General features: G+C 41.5%; 2 protein-coding genes and 1 long non-coding RNA gene across 4 annotated transcripts in view; 2 read left to right on the top strand and 1 right to left on the bottom strand.

Annotated features, from left to right (window-relative positions):
- The window catches only part of TMEM267 (transmembrane protein 267), a 94,309-nt gene extending 82,099 nt beyond the window's left edge, over nucleotides 1-12,210 (top strand). Inside the window, exon 4 of the mRNA XM_045393682.2 lies at nucleotides 12,114-12,210. The gene's annotated coding sequence lies outside the window, so the exon portion shown is untranslated. The remainder of the gene's footprint in view (nucleotides 1-12,113) is intronic.
- CCL28 (C-C motif chemokine ligand 28) overlaps nucleotides 1-20,537 on the top strand; it is a 31,572-nt gene extending 11,035 nt beyond the window's left edge. The window contains exons 2-3 of the mRNA XM_005556834.4: nucleotides 12,114-12,240; nucleotides 19,530-20,537. Coding sequence (XP_005556891.1) covers nucleotides 12,114-12,240; nucleotides 19,530-19,722 — 320 coding nt within the window. The 3' untranslated portion in view covers nucleotides 19,723-20,537. The remainder of the gene's footprint in view (nucleotides 1-12,113; nucleotides 12,241-19,529) is intronic.
- LOC135971279 (uncharacterized) lies at nucleotides 1,836-4,667 on the bottom strand. Of its 2 annotated transcripts, none has more exons than XR_010587360.1 (3): nucleotides 4,321-4,667; nucleotides 3,924-4,212; nucleotides 1,836-3,454 (listed from the first exon to the last, which is right to left on the bottom strand). It is a non-coding gene; the product is annotated as an uncharacterized lncRNA (long non-coding RNA). The 2 variants fall into 2 exon arrangements; XR_012413646.1 differs by having other exon boundaries at nucleotides 4,545-4,667.
- Nucleotides 20,538-21,299: the final 762 nt, after the last annotated feature.

Genomic DNA, 21,299 nt, shown 5'->3' with positions numbered 1-21,299 from the left:
TGTTTCCGTTTATTGAGTGCTATCTGTTGTCACTCCTGTTCTAAGCACTTAAATATACAAACTCATGCAATCTTCACAATAACCCTGAGGTAGATGCTAGGACCACCCCCATATTACAGATAAAAGGATTGAGACACAGAGAATTAACTCACCCAAGGTCAGCTAGTAGGTAGCAGAAACAGAATTTAAACCTGGTAGTCTCCACATGTTTAAGTACCATGCTACAAAGCCTCTCAAGATGTTTTTATGGCACAAAATTATCCAAACCCCTTCAAGACTATCCCCTGACCACTCTAGTGTCTGTATCATGTTAAAGCAAAGAAAAATCCCCATCCACTCTCCATGCCCCCAAACATTATCCCAGGGTTCCAAAAAGTATCTTGGAGGACTTTACTTGGGAATAGCAGTTCCACATATCATGGATTATTGAGTCTTTCCTGCCCACTTAGTGACAGCAGGGGCCATCTGTCAGCACCCACCGCACGATCTGGCTACATTAAGGCGTGAGGTCCACGAGAATGGAGGGATGTGTTCTAACCACATTCTGAACATTATGTGTTGCCTTTTTTTTTCTTTTTTTCGATGGAGTCTTGCTCTGTTGCCCAGGCTGGAGTGCAGTGGTGTGGTCTCTGCTTACCGCAACCTTTGCCTCCCAGGTTCAAGCAATTCTCCTGTCTCAGCCTCCTGAGTAGCCTCCTAGTAGCGCCTGCCACCACGTCCAGCTAATTTTTTGTATTTTTAGTAGAGACGGGGTTTCACCATGTTGGCCAGGCTGGTCTCGAACTCCTGACCTCATGATCCACCCACCTCGGCCTCCCAAAATGCTGGGATTACAGGTGTGAGCCACTGCACTCAGACTGCCCTTCTTAAATTGCAGTCAGTCTTGAGACACTGCTAGTAGCTAAGTGAATCTGTCATTTTTATCTTTAGTCTGCAAATCCTTTCTGCAATAATTGCATGTGCCTTTCTTTACTGTTTCTATTTTGCTGTGTTCTGTATACAGTACCAGTGCTTTTCAAACTGCATTTCTAATCAGCTCCCAGGTGATGCCATTGTTGTGGCTCTGGGTACCACACTTTGAGTAGTGAGATCCTATACAACTAAGCGAGGAAGCGGTTCACCTCTCTATAATAGCAGGATCCTTTCCTTAAAACCCAAAATCTGCCAGGCACGGTGGCTCATACCTGTAATCCCAGCACTTAGGGAGACAAAGGTGGGAGGATAGCTTGAGTCTAGGAGTTCGAGATCTGCCTGGGCAATAAAATGAGATACCGTTCTCCAACAACAACAAAACCCAGAATCTAATTTTTGTATCACAAATTTTATGTGCAGTGCCAACAGTTCTTGAGCACTGAGAGATCTTTACAGCCGTCTAGTGACCAAAACCGGATCATAGACAGAACCAAAACAGGGACTCACATTCCTGGAAAATCATCCATACACTTAATACTGGGAATAATAATGACAACAATCCAAAGCTAATAGAAATAACACCAGAATAAGGCCAGGTGCAGTGGCTCATGCCTATAATCCTTGCACTTTGGGAGGCTGAGGTGGGAGGATCGCTTGAGGCTAGGAGTTTGAGACCAGCCTGGGCAACACACAACACCCTGTTTCTGCAAAAATTTTTAAAAATTAGCCAGGCGTAGTGGGTGCACCTGTATTCCCAGCTACTTGGGCAGCTAAGGCAGGAGGATCACTTGAGCCTGGGCATTCAAGGCCGCAGTGAGCCATGATTGCACCATTGTGCTCCAGCCGGGGCAACAGAGCAAGACCATCTCCCAAAAAAAAAGAAGAAGAAAAGAAAAAAGGAAAGAAAAGAAATAACACCATAATAAGACAAATAGGAATGCTTTTATTCAGATACTAAAAACATCTTTAAAATATTACACATAGTGAACAAATGATTTATTATATTTACTGACCCCTAATTACTTCAATGTGCAGGGATGGTACCTGCAAAGGATGGTACCTGAAAAGCACTGTGTAATTGTAGGTAATTTGGGACATAAGACCTTGACCAAAAACTGAAAATACTATTCCTAGAAAAAAAGCAAAAATATTTTATACATTAAAAGCCTTAAAACAAGATAAAAATGAAACACTGATAAGATCAGAGCTTAGTTCAGTCTAAGAAACTTACTTAGCACTAATACCAGACAATGTGCTATGTGGTGGGGGGTTACAAAGATGCCCTGTGGGAGTTTACAGTCAAAAGACAGTCATAGACTCTTAATTTCATACATGGTAAAGACAAAGATATAGGAAAGCACAAGGTACTGTGGGACTTCAGATTCAAATGGGGAAATGATATAATTGGAAAAAAGTAGACAACTGAGAGGTTCAGCAGTCCAGAAGCCAATTAATGAGGTCCTGAACTAAGAGTGGTAACAAGGATGAAGAGGAGACAGATGTGAAAAGCGTTAAGGAAAATACAATCTACAGGAGTTTGACTGGCCATGGGAGTGCAGAAGGAAGACAGAATTACACTTCGATAACAGTACAAAGTGATTAAATGAGATGAGAAAAGGAAAACAGAAGTAGATTTAAAGTGAGATGATGTCTTCAGTTGGGGCTCTGTTGAGTTTGGGGTGCCTGTGGGATATCCAAGTGCATGTTCAATAGCAGGTGGATATACATCAGAATATTTGGGTAGAGGTTAAAAAACCCATTTTGAAGTTACCAACATAGTAAAAATTTTAAACATGAGATGTGGAAAGAAAAGAGCAGTAGGTTAGGGATGGAACTTTGAGAATGCTAACTATTGAGGAAAGGGCAAAGGAGGACGCATTCAAGAAGCAGAGAAAGTAATTTCTGGTTTTTGTTTTTGTTTTTTTTAATGAGATGGAGTCTCGCTCTGTCACCCAGGCTGAAGTGCAGTGGCGCAATCTCGACTCACTGCAACCTCCACCTCCCGGGTTCAAGCAATTCGCTGCCTCAGCCTCCTGAGTAGCTGGGATTACAGGTGTCTGCCACCACGCCCAGCTAATTTTTTGTATTTTTAGTAAAGATGGGGTTTCACCATCTTGGCCAGGCTGGTCTTGAACTTCTGATCTTGTGATCCACCTGCCTCAGCCTCCCAAAGTGCTGGGATTACAGGCGTGAGCCACCGCACCTGGCCATAGTTTCTCATTATTCAGAAAATTAGAAGAGACTGGTAATTAAGAATATGGAAATTTTCAAGGAAGGAATGGGCAAGTGTTAAATGCAGCAGAGATGTCTAATGAGATAATGTTAGAAAAATGTCTGCTCAGCCTGGGCACAAAGTGAGACCCCATCTCTACAAAAAAATAAAGAAAGTTAGCCGGGCATGGTGGTGTGCACCGGTGGTCCCAGCTACACAGGAGGCTGAGGCAAGATGATCACTTGAGCCCAGGAGGTGAAGACTGCAGTCAGCTGTGTTTGTACCACTGCACTCCAGCACTCTGGCTTGGGTGACAGAGCAAGATCCCACCTGAAGGAGAAAAAGAAAAAAAAAAGTCTGCTAATTGTAGGTGCCTTGAGAGTAGGTCTATGACTTATTAATTCTTATATACTCGGTGTCTGTTACAAAGACTGATACAATGTAGGCAGCACTCTATAAATGCTTCTAGAATTTTACTGACATGACTATCACTTTCATTAGTAAAATAACACACTTCTACGATTCAAAAAGAAACATGTCAGTACTAGATACTGCAGACATTTTCCCAAGGGAGATTTTTCTTGACTCAACTCAAGCTAAATTTTTAGTAGAAAAATATTAATAAAGGAAATATAGAAAATACCTTTCCAACAGAAAGAATAAAAAGCAAAGAAAAAGGATTTAAAATCGTAAAAAAGATAGAATAAATGAATACAAACCAAAAGATCAGTGTAGCAATGTCAATAACAGAAAAATACTATTTAAGCAAAAAGCTACAGTAGAAACAGAGGAATCTTACCGAAAGATAAAAAAGTTCACTTCACCGAAAAGCTATCTCTAGGGCCCAGACTCCTGTGAGGCAAGAGAGGTGATCGAGTCGTCAAAATGCAGTCAGATTTTTTTTTTATTTAAAATTGCAGCATTTTACTAATCATAGACTTTTTTGCATTAATTTTTATTTTGAAAAATATTGCATCCAAATATTGCTCATCTTCATTACGGAGCTCTTTTGGCGGTTCCTTAAATTCTGCACCTGAGGCTCCTGCTCATTCTAATCCTGGCTGTGGACCAGCAGTGTACTTAGGCGTCTGAAAACATAACCCCAAGTGTTATGTCAGAAAAGTAGACAGAATTGCAAGAAGAAAAAAAAAAAAAAAAAAAAAAGCTGGCACAATCCCAGTAACAGTTTAACATACCCGCATCAAAAACTGATCAATCAAAAAAAATACTAGTAAGGGTTAAGGAAATACGTGCACAATACAACTAGATTTCTCCTGCAGCTCTGCGAAGGGCAGCCCGCGGTAGGCCAGGCCTGGTCCTGGGCGCCCCAGCCGGCTGCCCTGGGTCCAGGCGTGCGCTTGCGGGAGACGTGGGCGTCTCCGCGTCCGGCAGTCAAGCAATGCCTGGGACTCCACCCTACCCTTCGCGTAGTACTTGTTATACTTCGGCAGCTTCTTCACGCCCGGTCCTCTCCCCGCGCCGGTAGGAACAGTCCACGGCCTTAAAGAAACCTGCTCACCAGGTCAGGGGCGCCAACCAGGTTGCGCACGCGCAGAGGCCGCAAGGGCAGCTGGACGTCGCCCAGGTAGACGACGTCCCGCGCCACCGGTTTCTTGTTGCTGTCACTCTGCACTTCCCACTCTCTTCCTTGGTCTCGGCTTCCGCTACCGCCCGCGGTTTTCCACTTCAGTCTCTCCTGGTCCGCAGTAGCCACGACTACAGATACCAGTAGCGCGACAGCCCCGAAGCGCCATAACGTCGTGCTTTTCTTTTTTTTTTTTCTCGTGCTTTGTTTCTTCTGATTTTCCTTTTCCGGGTTTTTAGTTGAACACACGTTTTTTCCGTATATGTGTTTTAAATAAATGCATTTAGGGCTAAATTTAACTGTATCCCACCCATTATAATAAATAGTACTTTCACTATTTTCCAGAATAAGATTTTGTGGTTTCCTCTTTAACCCATGAGTTGAATGCTTTGTTTCTCAGCAACTTACACTTGTAAGTTTATAAATATATATTATTATTTATATCCAAACATGTATTTATTATCAGAGACAAGGTCTCTGTCGCCCAGGCTGCAATGCAATTGTCAGAGGCGAGTGAACCAGAGCAACGCCATCTTAAAATAGGAGCTAGGTAAAATGAGGCAGAAACCTACTAAGCTGCCTTCCCATCTAAGTCACAGGATGAGATAGGTCAGCAAAAAATACAGGTCATAAAAGACCTTGCTAATAAAACAGGTTGCAGTGAAGAAGTCAGCTAAATCCTACCAAAACCAAAATGGCCCCAAGAGTAACTTCTGGTCGCTCTCACTACTACACTCCCATCAGCGCCATGACAGTTTACAAATGCCATGGCAACGTCAGGAGGTTACCCTATGGTCTAAAAAGGGGAGACATGGGCCGGGCACGGTGGTGGCTCACGCCTGTAATCCTAGCACTTAGGGAGGCCGAGGCGGGCGGATCACGAGGTCAGGAGATGAGACCATCCTGGCTAACACAAACCCCATCTCTACTAAAAATACAAAAAAAATTAGCCAGGTGTGCTGGTGGGGGCCTGTAGCCCAGCTACCGGGGAGGCTGAGCCAGGAGAATGGGGTGAACCTGGGAGGCAGAGCTTGCAGTGAGCAGAGATCGCTCCACTGCACTCCAGCCTGGGCCACAGAGGAGACTCCCTCTCAAAAAAAAGGGGGGGAGGGGGAGGGGGAGGGCGTGAATAGTCCACTCCTTGTTTAGCATATCATCAAGAAATAACCATACAAATGAGCAACCAGTCGCCCTCAGGGCTGCTCTCTGAAGTAGCCATTCTTTTATTCCTTTGCTTTCTTAATAAACTTGCTTTCACTTTGCACTGCAGAGTTGCCCTAAATTCTTTCTTGCATGAAATCCAATAACCCTCTCTTGGGGTCTGGATGGGGACCCCTTTCCTATAACGCAGTGGCGGATCAAAGCCTCCAACTCCTGGGCTCAAGCGATCCCCCTGCCTTAGCCTCCGAGTAGGTGGGCCACAACGCCTGGCTAATCTTTTAAATTTTTTGTAGAGACAGGGTCTCACTATGTTGCCCAGGCTGGTCCTGAACTCCTGGCCTCAAGCAATCCTCCCACCTCAGTCTCCCAAAGTAGTGGGATTATAGGTATGAGCCACCACACCTGGCTCAAACTTTTAAACTGTTACTTTGCACAGGAAACTTCTCTTCAAACACTAAGAATTTAAAAAAAGAGTCATGACTGCAAATACAGTAAGATAAACCTATGAAATTTTGTGAGAATAAAGTAGAAATTATGGATAAAATGAATAATTTCTTGGAAAAATAATAAATATATATATATATGTAAATATATATATATGTATTTATTTACACACACACACACAAGTTAGCCAATAACAAATCCAACTTAAATTTTATCTTTCCTCAGACACCAGGCCTAGATAGTTTTTGAAGTTTTACCAAAAATTGGAGGAACCGAAAATCTTTATCTTATACAAACTCTTTCAAAGGATGGAAGAACAGAGAAGAATACCCAATGCATTGTTGAGATTAACATACCCCTTAATACCCAAAACATGGAAGGATGGTAACAGGGTGTAAAAGTGTAGATGAATTTATGAACAGAGGTGCAAAAATATTAATAAATAGCAAATCTTATACAAGACATAAAAATTAATATGTTATGAATAAGTATGGTTTATCCCAGGAGGGCAAGGAAGAAAATAGATTGATCCACCACAGCAATTTAAAATTATGTGTTGAACTTTCAATGGGCTAGGCACTGTTCTAGGCATTTAGCAAAGTAACAGATTTTAAAAGAGAAAAAGCTTTTATTTCCTACACAGGAATTGAGAAAGAGATAAAAATGACGATTTACCTATAAAACTGGAATATCTATTCCAAACTATCACAAATAAAAAAATTCAGCAAGGTTGCTGGATACAAGAGCAACATTAAATAATCAATAGAATTCTTATACATAAAAATTAACTAATTAGAAAAAAGTATTTTTAAAAAGCTCATTCACAATACAACAAAATTTAAAAGGTACCTAAATATAGATCTAAGATATACAACATTATCTTATCATTCTTTTCTTTTTTTTTTTTTTTTTTTTTTTACAATTTTCAGTTATAATTTACTGTCTGTTATGGGAAAAATTACATGTTTCAGTAGACAGTTCGTCAAACTTTTCTTTTTTTAACTTATGTCTTCTAAAATACTATCTCAGTTTGTTTTCTCTCTATTCCCACCAGTTAAGGTTTTCACTGACCTCTGTGTTCTAAGACTTTTTTTTTTTTAAATTTAAGTTCTAGGGTACAATGTGCACAACGTGCAGGTTTGTTACATATGTATACATGTGCCATGTTGGTGTGCTGCACCCATTAACTCGTCATTTACATTAGGTATTCCTCCTAATGCTATCCCTCCCCCTCCCTCCCCACAATAGGACCCGGTGTGTGATGATCCCCTTCCTGTGTCCAAGTGTTCTCATTGTTCAATTCCCACCTATGAGTGAGAACATGCGGTATTTGGTTTTCTGTTCTTGCAATAGTTTGCTGAGAATGATGGTTTCCAGCTGTATCCATGTCCCTACAAAGGACACAAACTCATCCTTTTTTATGGCTGCATAGTATTCCATGGTGTATATGTGCCACATTTTCTTAATCCAGTCTGTCATGGACATTTGGGTTGATTCCAAGTCTTTGCTATTGTGAACAGTGCCACAATAAACATATGTGTGCATGTGTCCTTATAGCAGCATGACTTACTTATCGTTATTTTCGTAAAGATCTTGGAGGACCAGGAAAATCTGAATAGCTAGAGAGATAATTCCATATTTATGAATGGGAAGACAATATTTTTCAGATCTTAGTTGTAATAAAATAAATAAATAAATAAATAAAGTGTAACCAAAAGGTCTAAAAAGTGCCAGAATGCATATATTCAAATTCCAGCCCCACCAGTTATTTCTTGGTCCTTTGATCTCCGGGAAGTTATGTAGTTTTTCTCTATATTATTACCCATTTATAAAATGGTGATTAATATACTTCCTTCTATATATAGTTGCTGTGTAGATTATATAAATTAATTCACACATGGCAGTTACACTAGTGCCTGGCACAAAGTAAGAACTCAATAAATGTCTGTTATCATTAGGACGTTTGTTGTAGCCTTGCTTGTTACAGTAAAGTACTGGAAACAGTTACTTAAAAATAAGACTGAAGGCAAATATGGAAAAGATTTAACATTAATAACATTTGGGTGATGAGTATATAGGTGTTTTTATTATTCTTGGTAGTTCCTCTGTGTTGAAATATTTCACGAGGAAAGGAGAATAGTAGTAAAGTCATCATTTATTTATTCATATCTACATTTCCACAGAAGTATTAGTTTAGGTGAATTATCATGTCTTGATTTTTAAAGTTTCCATAGAAAGAGGTTACTGAACTTATGTTATTGGTATAAAATATAAAGCTGTCTGGTCTCAAAATGCTTTTCATGTCATCCTCCTACAACTTACATTCGTAAATTCTATATTCCAATCAAATTGGCATGAATCTGCCTTTTTCCACATTTGTATCTTTACACCCACTGTCTCCTCTATATTTACTGCCCTATTCATATTCTATCCATTTTCAAGTTTTCAGCTCAAATGCCACCACCTTGATAAAGATGAACATAAGTCTCTATGTTATAATTTATTGCTTCTGCCTTTTAGTGTTCCAGATATCATTCTGTTTATCACATAGCCCTTGCCACATTTTCTCTTTTGTTAGAAATATTTTCCCCCTACTTTCTTTCACACACACTCTACAGAAGCACACCAGTATTTTTAATGAAGCAAAAGTTGATACAATCTCAAAAGTGCCAGAGCAAACGGATTCAAATATGATTTAAATACTGATTTCAATTCACTGCATAGACACATCAGATGCTGCCCATGGAACTCCTATACTCTGGGCTTCACTGGCTGGTGAGTAGAAATTGTGATGTTCCGGGTCCCCACTTTCTTGCCTGGCAGTAATTACAAAGTTGCTGCAGGATTTCTCAATCCAAATATTCTTGACAATTCTCAAATAGTGGGTTCCGGAGAGGGGTACTTTCCCTCTAAGAGTCTGGGGGAAGTTGGTCTGATACTGTAGGAGGGATGATTCCTTGCCTAATCAGAAACCTTACTCCCAGTTTTGTGGTTCCTCTGTTGGGCAGCTGCTCTGGATCCATTTGAAACCCACTGGTGGTTGCCCACTTCCTCCAGAGAGCTAACCTCAGTGCCTGCTTCTGAGGCCAGCTGGGAAACGCATCTGCTGATCTCACAAATCACTTTTCAGAGAAATTCCCAGGTGGATCTGCTGGACTTTGTCCTTCCCAAAGCAAAGGGAGCACCTCTAGGAGGGGTTAGAGAGGCAGTTGGGGGTGGATCAGGCAAAGTCTTGCAGCATACCTCCGATCCTTGCTCGTTCATACCTCTAGACTCCGTTGCTTTATCAAGCCCACTCTGCAAGACTTCTCTTATTTTCAGTAATAGTCACATATTTCTCTTCAAGGGAACCCCTTCTCCATCATACAGGTTTGTGTTTGTGTGAACTCCAATTCTGGAACATAAACTGATTATTTTCCATTATATTCCGACCAAGGTGGTTTTTGCAGACAGGTTTTGGCCTCCCTGATCTCTTAGCAGCTTGCCTCCCCAACAACCATTGTTCAGTATCATCTGAACAAAACTATGTAAATACTGAAGAAATGTCACATAATCATCTTTTTCAGCCTAATTGACACACCACAATCTCTACTATATGGAAATTCTAGAGTCATAATTGAAATAAACGGAAGTAGCTGATGGCTTTTTAAAAATGGAAATATTCTTTCTGACGGGAGGCTACAGGAGGGAACCTCTAGGGGGCGATGTTACCTAACAGAATTTTACAGTTGCCCTGTTCGGAACTACCCAGTTTACGTTCTCCATTGCCTAACTTCCCGTGTTCTCTCCAAGGTTGTTTCCTGGCCTGTTATATTTTCTGCTTCCTCTGGAGGGCACTAGTTGCACCTACTAACATGTAATAAATGCTGGCCTGCTTCTTGCCTTTTTATAGTTAATCTGACTTAGATCAAGTGATCTCCAGCTGAGCCCATCCTACGTTTATATTAATATTTGAGAAATGCAATCCATTTTACTAAGTATATATATAGGTCCCTGGTACTCTTCGGGCTTAAGACTGTTTGAATTCATATCAGCACTCAGATAACTCAAATTCCTAAACACACAGATTTTCTTGTGATTCTTAATTGCTACCATGCTTCTGAAAGTACGTTTCCTATTAGAGTTGCTTGGGTCACAACTAATCTTTGAGGCTAGTAACTCTTCATCTTTCTACCTTCAGGGTCTAGCATAGTGATTCGCATATAGTGAGATGGGTGAATGAATGAATGGGTGGATACGTGGATAAACCCAACACCATGTTCAGGATATTAAGAGTTTGACTTAGGCAGCACAGCATAGCTAAAGAAAGAAGCAATTAGTTTTAGGAAATAAATGCATTAATAAATGTAGGAACAACTGAATAAAATTCTCCATTTTAAAGTATAAAATTCAGTGGTCTTCAATATATTCACAGAACTGTGCGATTACCAATATCTCATTCCAGCACATTTTCATCACTCCAAAAAGAGATCTTGTACCTGTTCGCAGTCACTCCCTGTCCCCTCCTTTCATTCGTCCCTCTCCATCCCTTAGCCCCCCAGCCCCTGGCAACCACTAATCTACTTTCTGTCTTTATGGATTTGCCCATTCTGGATCTTTCATATAAAGGGAATCATACAGTATGGCCTTTTAAATCTGGCTTTTTTCATGTGTAATCCCATAACACTTTTAACATAACTCTTTAACACTTATTTTACTGTGTTGGGATTATTTGTTTATGGCCTGCCTCCCACTGCACTACTAAGCATCACAAGGACAGATTATGCCTTGTTTATTTCGACTTTGAATGTAGAGCTCAGGGCCTGTCACAGAATGGGCAATCAATAAATGTTTGCTGAACAATTGATGCTTTTCCAGCTCCAAAATGCATGAAACACTGTGCAGACCTAACTCCTTTCATCTTTGATCAGTTTGCAGTACCACCAGAATCCTTGTCTGTAACTCTTTTCATCTCTTTCACTTGTTTTATGTCTTTGCCTAAATTTACATTTTCTCTTTCACAAATATAGCTTAAATTCCAGAAAGTGGGGACATGTCCTGTGAAGGGGTGGCCTGCCCCTCCACACCTGTGGGTGTTTCTCGTAAGGTGGAACGAGAGACTTGAGAAAAGAAATAAGACACAGAGACAAAGTATAGAGAAAGAAAAGCGGGGGCCCAGGGGACCGGCGCTCAGCTTACAGAGGACCCACGCCGGCCCCGGTCTCTGAGTTCCCTTAGTATTTATTGATAATTATCTTTACCATCTTAAAGACAGGGGAGTGGCAGGACAATATAAACAAAGAAAAAAGAGGAAATCGGCAGTAAGACATATGAACAAACACCTCTGTGACATGAATAAGTTCAAAGGACAAAGCTGTGCCTTGAGATGCATATGCAAACATCTCCATAAACCTTTTGGCAGCATAGCTTCAGTCTATCACATGGGGAGAAACCTTAGACAATACCTAGCTTATCTAGGAACAAAGTCACACCCTGCACGCCCAAAATCCATTAAACCTTGAGTTACCACAGCACATGTCTCTTGCAAGGACAAGGTTGGGGGTAGGGTCACAGATTAACAGCATCTTAAATACAGAACAAAATGGAGTCTCTTATGTCTACTTCTTTCTATATAGACACAGTAACAGGCTGATCTCTTTCTTTTCCCCACATCCTGCCCCAAGTCTGTATTCACAAAGTCGTGTTTGCCCCTTGTTTGTGTGGATTAACATTCTGTTTCTCTGAAATCTTTAAAATGAGAACCATGCCAGTGTTCTATAAACTGTAAGATTTAACATTTTCTTTCTTTTCTTCTTTTAGCCATACTTCCCATTGCCTCCAGCTGTTGCACAGAGGTTTCACATCACATTTCCAGAAGGCTTCTGGAAAGAGTGAATACGTGTCGCATCCAGAGAGCTGATGGGGATTGTGACTTGGCTGCTGTCATGTGAGTGCTCTTCAGCCAGGAGGTCTAAACCTGCACAATGATTATTTCCCTGACCATCGAATAACAGGTTGGAAAGGCTTTGCTTGATTACAACATACAAACAGTCATCCAAACAAGGGAGGGAAGAGTAAATATTCTGTCCGTTAGGCCCCAGGCTCCCTGGAGTAAATTCATAGTCTCTCTGTCCGAAGATGTCCTGAGCCCCATACCAGTGCACCATCTACTTCCACCCTGTAGTGCTGTGGTTAGCACTAAACTCCCCCAGTCACCGAAAAGTGTTCATGACTTTCCTAAGCAAAACAAAACCCCAAATAAAAGATGACTCTGTTATATTTCATGGCTTTTAACCTTTTCCAGTGTATGGGTTGCTGTCATTTCTACTTTCTGAATTCATCAGGAGCATATTATAAGGTTCCAAAAGGTAGGCCGTGTGTGGTGGCTTATGCCTGTTATCCTAGCACTTTGGGAGGCCAAGGCAGGGGTTCGCTTGAGACCAGGTGTTCAAGACCAGCCTGGGCAACATGGCGAGACCTCATCTCTACAAAAAACTTTAAAACTAGCCAGGCGTGGTGGCATGCACCTGTAGTCCCAGCTATTCGGGAGGCTAAGATTGGAGGATCATTGAGCCCAGTTTGAGGCTGCAGTGAGCCGTGATCATGGCACTGCACCCCAACCTGGGTGACAGAGTTAAATCCTGTCTCAAAAAACCACCACCACCACAATAATAAAAAGGCAAAAACAGAAGAAAAGGTTCAAAAAGAAGTGTGTAAATATCTATACCTGTCACAGTGCTATATGCAATCCAATCACAAATGCCAATCCAATCTCTGCTTTTGATTCTGTGGTGTTGGCTCATGATGAAACTTCCCAGCCCTGCCCCTGGCTCAGTTTTTTTTTTTTTTTTTTTTTTTTGAGACGGAGTCTCGCTCTGCCGCCCAGGCTGGAGTGCAGTGGCCGGATCTCAGCTCACTGCAAGCTCCGCCTCCCGGGTTCACGCCATTCTCCTGCCTCAGCCTCCCAAGTAGTTGGGACTACAGGCGCCCGCCACCGCGCCCGGCTAGTTTTTTGTATTTTTTAGTAGAGACGGGGTTTCACCGTGTTAGCCAGGATGGTCTCGATCTCCTGACCTCGTGATCCGCCCGTCTCGGCCTCCCAAAGTGCTGGGATTACAGGCTTGAGCCACCGCGCCCGGCCGGCTCAGTTATTAAAAGCTTTGTTTGTATATGTACTTAACATCTCTATGGAGGCTCCAACATCTGAACTGCATTGGTATTTAGTAAATCTGGATTCTGACAACAATGCTGTGAGGAAAGCATAAATGATCTCCCGATCACACACAGGAGAAAGCTGTGACTCAGGTTACACGGTTCACTTGTGTACAGCTCGTGAATTGCAGAAACGGGATGTGAACCCAGGTCTCTTAGTTCAGAACACTGTATACCTCCAATGTCATTCTAAAGCAGTGGTGGGACTAACCATAAAATGCCCTCTCCAAACTCTACTGCATCTGAGTATCAGGCATCTCCCTGGCATGCAGGTTTAAACACCATTTGTGGCTCCAGGTGATGCTAGTGAGTCATTTGGTGCTCCTTTCTTTGGGCTATAAATAAACCCGTTGCTTATCCCTGAGTTCCCGAGTCACTCAGAAACCTTATTCTTTCAGTGAATTCAACAAATATTAATGAATTAATGATTATGCGCCAGGCACTGTTCTATATGCTGGGGATGCAGTGGTGACAAAATGGGTTCTGTCTGCCTAGAGTCTCCAGGGGACTCTTTATCCAGCTGGGTTCTGCAGATCATCTTATGATTTAAGATGATCTCTGGAACTTGAAATGTATTTTACCCCCTTTCAGAGGGATTTATCTATTATTCAATTTTGAGGAAAAACTGCTCCAAGATAAGGGTTCTTAAAAGTTCAGAGGAAGAGTCTGTAAGATGTCTGTTGATAGACTTTCAACAGGTTAGGGGCTGTGAACTTCCTGAAATTTTTGTGTATGAACCTGTGAGCATTTGTAGAAGGTCCATAGGTTTTATAAGATTCTCAACGGTTCTGAGATCGAATAAAGTTTAAAGATCACACTCAGGGTCAGATGTAGGGGAGGAAACAATTCTTGATCCAAACTTGCATTAAGCATGAGTGTCTTTGTGGGAGAACGGAGAAGACTGATAATTTCCTCAGCATCTCAGTTCAAGCCACCACCTGGCTCCATTGGCTCAGGTGGTTTAGTCATTGGGAACCAGCATCACCTGTGATACTCCAGGGACTATATACCAGTGAGGATTCTGAGGGGTGCTCCAAGTTCCCAACTTCTTTGAAAAACTCCTTGGTATATGTGTGGCTGAGATTCTACCAGTCTTTTATTTAATCTTAAAGAAACGGCCGGGCGCGGTGGCTCAAGCCTGTAATCCCAGCACTTTGGGAGGCCGAGATGGGCGGATCACAAGGTCAGGAGATCGAGACCATCCTGGCTAACATGGTGAAACCCCGTCTCTACTAAAAATACAAAAAACTAGCCGGGCGAGGTGGCGGGCGCCTGTAGTCCCAGCTACTCGGGAGGCTGAGGCAGGAGAATGGCGTAAACCCGGGAAGCGGAGCTTGCAGTGAGCTGAGATCCAGCCACTGCACTCCAGCCTGGGCGACAGAGCGAGACTCCGTCTCAAAAAAAAAAAAAAAAAAAAAAAAAATCTTAAAGAATACTGTTGATAATAGTTGGAGAGTAAAAAGTTCATAGACAATGCATGGATAGACAATGCATGGATAGACAATGCTTTAGGTGGTTAGAAACAGCTGGATATTTGTGTCGAGTGGACACAGCTGCACTAAATCTGTCTGAACCTGCTCCAGTTGCTCTGAGAAATTCCAAATTTTCAGCTCCTCTCAATTCCTTCCACCTCATTGGCATATATCACCTCAGACTTGAAGCTTGAAGCTTGTAAGGGCTCCGATAGGACTCCCAGAAAGGCTTGGAGAAAAAAAAAACAGAGCAAGTTTCTGTGGGTGTATAAGACAGATTCTGGAGGTTATCCAGGGAAGCTATTGGTAACAGGATTTTCAGGGATGTTTCTTTGGGATAAGCAGGTGTCAGAGATCTGAAAGGCATAGGAATGGAAATGATGTTTTGCTGTGATAAGGCAAAATATAATCAGAAACATAAGTCTTCATTTTAAAAAGGACTCAATTTTAACTAAAGAGGTACTAGGAAGCCAATCACCTGGATCCAAAAATATTTACTTTATTCAAGCATAATTTGTAAATTGACCTCTGTGCTAACAAAGCTGAAAAATACAGAGTTGCTATGACCTAATCTCAAATAAAATTAAACTCTGTAGTATTTTTTAACCATAAGTTACGGATCCTCTCTGTTGTGTTTCCTGATGTTCAACATAAATAGATAAAGATTCTCTTGTTTTCAGATTAGTTTAGTATGGAGCATGTCTACATTATCTAAAATGTAGTCCCTTAACCCTGACTGGGTATAAAGACTTTAAGATTTGAGAAAGTATTTAAGATGCGAAAGCATTGCTAACACTGGAAATATAATTCCCAAGTAGCATGTATTACTAATAACAATTAAGTAATATAAATCAACGTACAGTAAACTTATTAGGCTTTTTTTCTTTTCTGCCTAAAAATAGGTCCTTTGTTTTATACCTTATAAATGGTCATTGTAGTTTTTGATGCCTGAGACAGCAGTTTTCTTGTTCAAACTCCTCTACAGTGACTTCATTAATGAGCTTCTGGATGTTTCTGAACATAAATACAGTAAAAAGTTGTTTTTCATGGCCAGGTGCGGTGGCTTACACCTGTAATCCCAGCACATTGGGAGGCTGAGGCGGGCGGATCACGAGGTCAGGAGATCGAGACCATCCTGGCTAACACGGTGAAACCCCATCTCTACTAAAAATACAAAAAAATTAGCTGGGCGTGATGGCAGGCACCTGTAGTCCCAGCTACTCGGGAGGCTGAGGCAGGAGAATGGCGTGAACCCGGGAGGCGGAGCTTGCAGTGAGCCAAGATCGCGCCATTGCACTCCAGCCTGGGTGACAGAGTAAGACTCCGTCTCAAAAAAAAAAGTTGTTTATGTTGGGCAGAGGTCAGAGGATTCTTAATCAAACAGACATTTTTTGTTGTGAGAAAATGTGAGGTTTTTAAATAGAATTATCTGGAAGGCTTGAGTAGTTTTTCAGATGTGGTTGTGAGACGTTGTGTTTCGAGGAATGGGTAAAGAAATAAAGTTTAGGGGATATTAAAGGTATAATCTCTATGGCAGGGCCACCCCTTTACGTCCATCAGACTACCTCCAGCTATCCTCCTGTGGGTTAAGAAAAAAAAAAAATCAGGGATTGGCCTCATGATTTCTTACAGTCAAAACTCTCCACCTACAAACTCACCATTGGGAAGGTGGGGATTGGTGCCCATCAGAATACTATGGAATTGCGAGTAGGGGAAGGAATGTGGAATAGGCCAGCCCCCTTTCCAACATTACTTCATCTCTTTCTATCCTGGTGGAAAATACATGGGATCCAAGTAGAGATTTAAGAAGTTTTTAAACTTTAGGATTCTAAAACATCATAGGATCTCAGATTTGGGAGCTGTGTTCTGGTAGCTGTTTTTTTTTACTGGTTGAATTACATTGGGAGCTTGCGTCACCAGCAATCTTTGAAAAAGCCCACGTGCTAGTTGTTGCGTATTTTCCTATGGTCCTCCACCTCTGTGAATCCTCTGTCTATATCTCTTCCATCTGGTTCTCTCCTTCAGCCCCGGTGCCAATGCCCCTCCCTGAGTACCATCTCTCTTATTTTCATAATGGACTTGAATCCTAGCTCTGTCCTGTGTAACTTGTGGGCTTATCTGCATGTCACTGAAATCTTTTTTTTTTTTTTTTTGAGACAGAGTTTCCCTCTTGTTGCCCAGGCTGGAGTGCAGTGGCACGATCTCGGCTCACTGCAACCTCCGTCTCCCAGGTTCAAACAATTCTCCTACCTCAGCCTCCCAAGTAGCTGGGATTACAGGTGCATGCCACCATGCCCAGCTAATTTTTGTATTTTTAGTAGAGACAGGGTTTCACTATGTTGGCCAGGCTGGTCTCGATCACCCGACCTCAGGTGATCTGCCTGCCTCGGCCTCCCAAAGTGTTGGGATTATAGGCGTGAGCTACTGTGCCCGGCCTGCATGTCACTGAAATTTTTATCTGCTCAGTTTGTTTCTGACATCACAGGGAGAAGCAAGAGTTTTAGTCCTTTGGAAAGGGTAGGAGCTTCAATGCCAGTTTTTTGTTTGTTTGTTTTTGTTTCCTACGCAGCAGTGGTACAGCCATGTTTTCTCCTATGATAGCAAACCAACTGACCATAGTGAGAAATAGGTGGTGCTTTTTTTTTTTTTTTTTGAAGTCTCTGTATCTAATACACATAGCGAATATATTGTTCTCTTATTAAGATGCTCTACTTCTTTCAAATTAATATTCCCCACGTGGTGGCTTTATTATGTTAAAGCTCATTGTTACTTTCCCCCCATTCTCCCCACTTTTCTCCCATTTCAGGAGTCCCTACATTAGCTGATAATGATTCAACTTAGGTCATCTAGAAAAACAGCAGCCTACTCTCTACTCCACCTCTGTTTTTTCCCTGAATAACAGGGTCAGGAGTTTCAATTTATCTGGACACAGAAATACTGTATATGTAGAGCCAGCAGGATTTGTAACATTTGGTAAGAGCTGATGACCCCTCGTGGGGAAATTAGAAGTCACCAATATCTTTTTCAACAAAAAATTCTTCTAGTTACCAGAAACTGTGCGTGCAAGGCCGGGCGCGGTGGCTCAAGCCTGTAATCCCAGCACTTTGGGAGGCCGAGACGGGCGGATCATGAGGTCAGGAGATCGAGGGAGGCCGAGACGGGCGGATCATGAGGTCAGGAGATCGAGACCATCCTGGCTAACAAGGTGAAACCCCAACTCTACTAAAAATACAAAAAATTAGCCGGGCGTGGTGGCAGGCGCCGGTAGTCCCAGCTACTCAGGAGGCTGAGGCAGGAGAATGGCGTGAACCCAGGAGCTGGAGCTTGCAGTGAGCTGAGATCGCGCCACTGCACTCCAGCCTGGGCCACAGAGCCAGACTCGGTCTCAAAAAAAAAAAAAAAAAAAGAAACTGTGCGTGCTGCCCTAGCATTCTCTCAACCCACTGTGAGAACTTCATATAGAAAAATGAAAATGAACCAGGCATGGTGGTCATGCCTGTAATTCTAGCACTTTGGGGGCTGAGGTGAGTGGATCACCTGAGTTCAGGAGTTCAAGACCAGCCTGGCCAACATGGTGAAACCCCGTCTCTACTAATAATACAAAAATTATCTGGGTGTGGTGGTGCACACCTGTAATCCCAGCTACTCGGGAGGCTGGGGCAGAAGAATCACTTGAACCTGGGAGGCAGAAGTTGCAGTGAGCCGAGATCACACCATTGCACTCCAGCCTGGGTGACAAGAGTGAAACTCCATCTAACCAAAAAAAAAGAAAAATGAAAATGAAAGCACATTCTGAACTGTGTCATAGATCTATATCATATTAAAATGTTAACGAATGCCTAGAATATCTTAGTTTTGTTTTGTTAATTTAAGTTTTAAATTGTTTAAGTTTTAAATTAAAGTTTTGAATAAGGCCTTTTCAAGAAACTTCTAGACTATTCCTCCTTCAAGGAACATATCTCCAGTAGGAGAGATGAGGTGAGTATTCAGATAAAAGACAGCATAAACTAAGTGCCAGAAAAGAGGTAAGTAACTCTCATTGTGGAGAATCAGAGGGGAAAAAGGACAGCATCTAGCTGAGAGAATCTACAAATCCTTACGGATCAGAAAAACCTCAAACAAACCTTAAGGATGTGTTTGAGATGGGCTGTGAGGATGAATTGGCTTTGTTGGGTGAAGCTTGAAGTCAAGGAAGATAATTGTTTTCACTTGGTTTTTATTATCTCTTTTCCTCCTTTCTTCTTCCTCTTTTTTCTCGTTCCTTTTCTCCTTCTCCTGCTCCTCATCCAATTCCTTCTTCTCCTCCTCTTTCTTTTAATACTCTCTGCTGATATCTGAGGACCCACAGGCAGCAGCGCTTGTGAAGTCAAAATTGAACCTTGTGGTGCTCAACTTTAGAATTCACTTCATTTCTACACTGAATTCAGAAATTTAGTCTGAATTTAGTCTCTAGGAATACAGTGTCCCAAAGTGGGAGCTGCAGGTAAATCACTTAGTGGTTATTTATATATATTTTCTATCAGTGACTTTCTTTTGCTTCCCTTTCTAACAGCCTTCATGTCAAGCGCAGAAGAATCTGTGTTAGCCCGCACAACCATACTGTTAAGCAGTGGATGAAAGTGCAAGCAGCCAAGAAAAATGGTAAAGGAAACGTTTGCCACAGGAAGAAACACCACAGCAAGAGGAACAGTAACAGGGCACATCAGGGGAAACACGAAACATATGACCATAAAACTCCTTATTAGAGAGTCTACAAATGAATCTACAGAGACAATTCCTCAAGTGGACTTGGCCATGATTGGTTGTAAGTTTATCATCTGAATTCTCCTTATTGTAGACAACAGAACAAAACAAAATATTGTTTTTTAAAAAATGAACAATTGTGTGGTATGCAAATGTAGCCAATAATATACACAACTGGAAGATGAAATGAAAAGATAATGCTGGCTGGGTACGGTGGTTCACAGCTGTAATCCCAGCACTTCGGGATGCTGAGGCAGGAGGATCACTTGAGTCCCGGAGTTTGAGACCAGCCTGGGCAACATAGCAAGACCTCATTTCTACAAACAAAAAAACATAGGCATGGTAGTACTTGCCTATGATCCCAGCCACATGGGAGGCTGAGGTGGGAGGATCACCTGAGTCTGGGAGAGTTTGAGGTTGCAGTGAGCAGCGTGGTGACAGAATGAGACCCTGTCTCTAAAAATAATAATAATAATAATAGTGCTTATCTTCATATAATATTTTAAGAGGAGCATATAGATATAACTTCTCCCAACTTTTTAATTATAGTTTTCCAAACTTACAGAGAAGTTAAAAGAATGGTACAATGAACATCTATATATCTTTCACCTAGATTAATCATTGTTAATATTGTGTCACATTTGCTTTCTCTCTCCTCTCTTTGTATGTGTTTCTATATAAAATATTATAACTTTTAAAATATACCTTGTTTGCTAAACCATTTGAAAATAAGTTACAAACATCATGGCACTTCACCCCTAGTTTCTTTTTGGTGTTATAACTTGACATACTCTAAAATAAAGACATTTTTCTACCTAATCACATTGTCAGTTTTATACCTAAAAAATTAACAATTTCATCTCATATATTCCATATTCAAATTTTCCCAACTATTTAGAGAGCATTTTATGTAGTTTTTTTTCAATCCAGTAAACAATCAAGGTTGACATACATACTGCAAATAATTGTTATTTTTCTTTAATGTCTTTCAATCTAATAAAGTTCCTCTGCCTTTTTTTTCAATTTTTAATATTATTTTGTTGAGGGAGGGTCTTGCTGTGTCTTCCAGGCTGGAGCGCAGTGGCACAATTTTGATTTTGGCTCACTGAAGCCTCAACATCTGGGGCTCAAGCAATCCTCCCACCTCAGCCTCCCGAGTGTCTGGAACTAGGTGCATACCCACCACACCTGGCTAATTTTGTTTATTTTTTGTAGAGACAGGGTCTCACTGTGTTGCCCAGGTTGGTCTCAACCTTCTGGGCTCAAGCGATCCTCCCACCTTAGCCTCCCAAAGAACTGGGATTATAGGTGTGAGCCACAGTGCCTGGCCTAATTATTTTCTTATAATCAAATTCAGGTTTAATGTTTTTGGTAAGAATTTCCTATGTGAATTTATATACTTATTTTGTCAGTTAGAGTTCATAAATATTAGAGGTTTTTTCTAAATAGAAAAGTGTAAACTAAATATAACTTCAAAACATCTAGTTTGAGTAGCTACCATTGTTTGAATTGAAATTTTCTCATACTGAAAAGAACAAAAAGCCTGCCTTGCTGTCCAGAACATTTTGCCTCCCGCAGT

The sequence above is a fragment of the Macaca fascicularis genome, chromosome 6, assembly GCF_037993035.2.
Source record: "Macaca fascicularis isolate 582-1 chromosome 6, T2T-MFA8v1.1".
NCBI lineage: Eukaryota > Metazoa > Chordata > Mammalia > Primates > Cercopithecidae > Macaca > Macaca fascicularis.
This window is presented reverse-complemented; position numbering and strand designations above follow the sequence as displayed.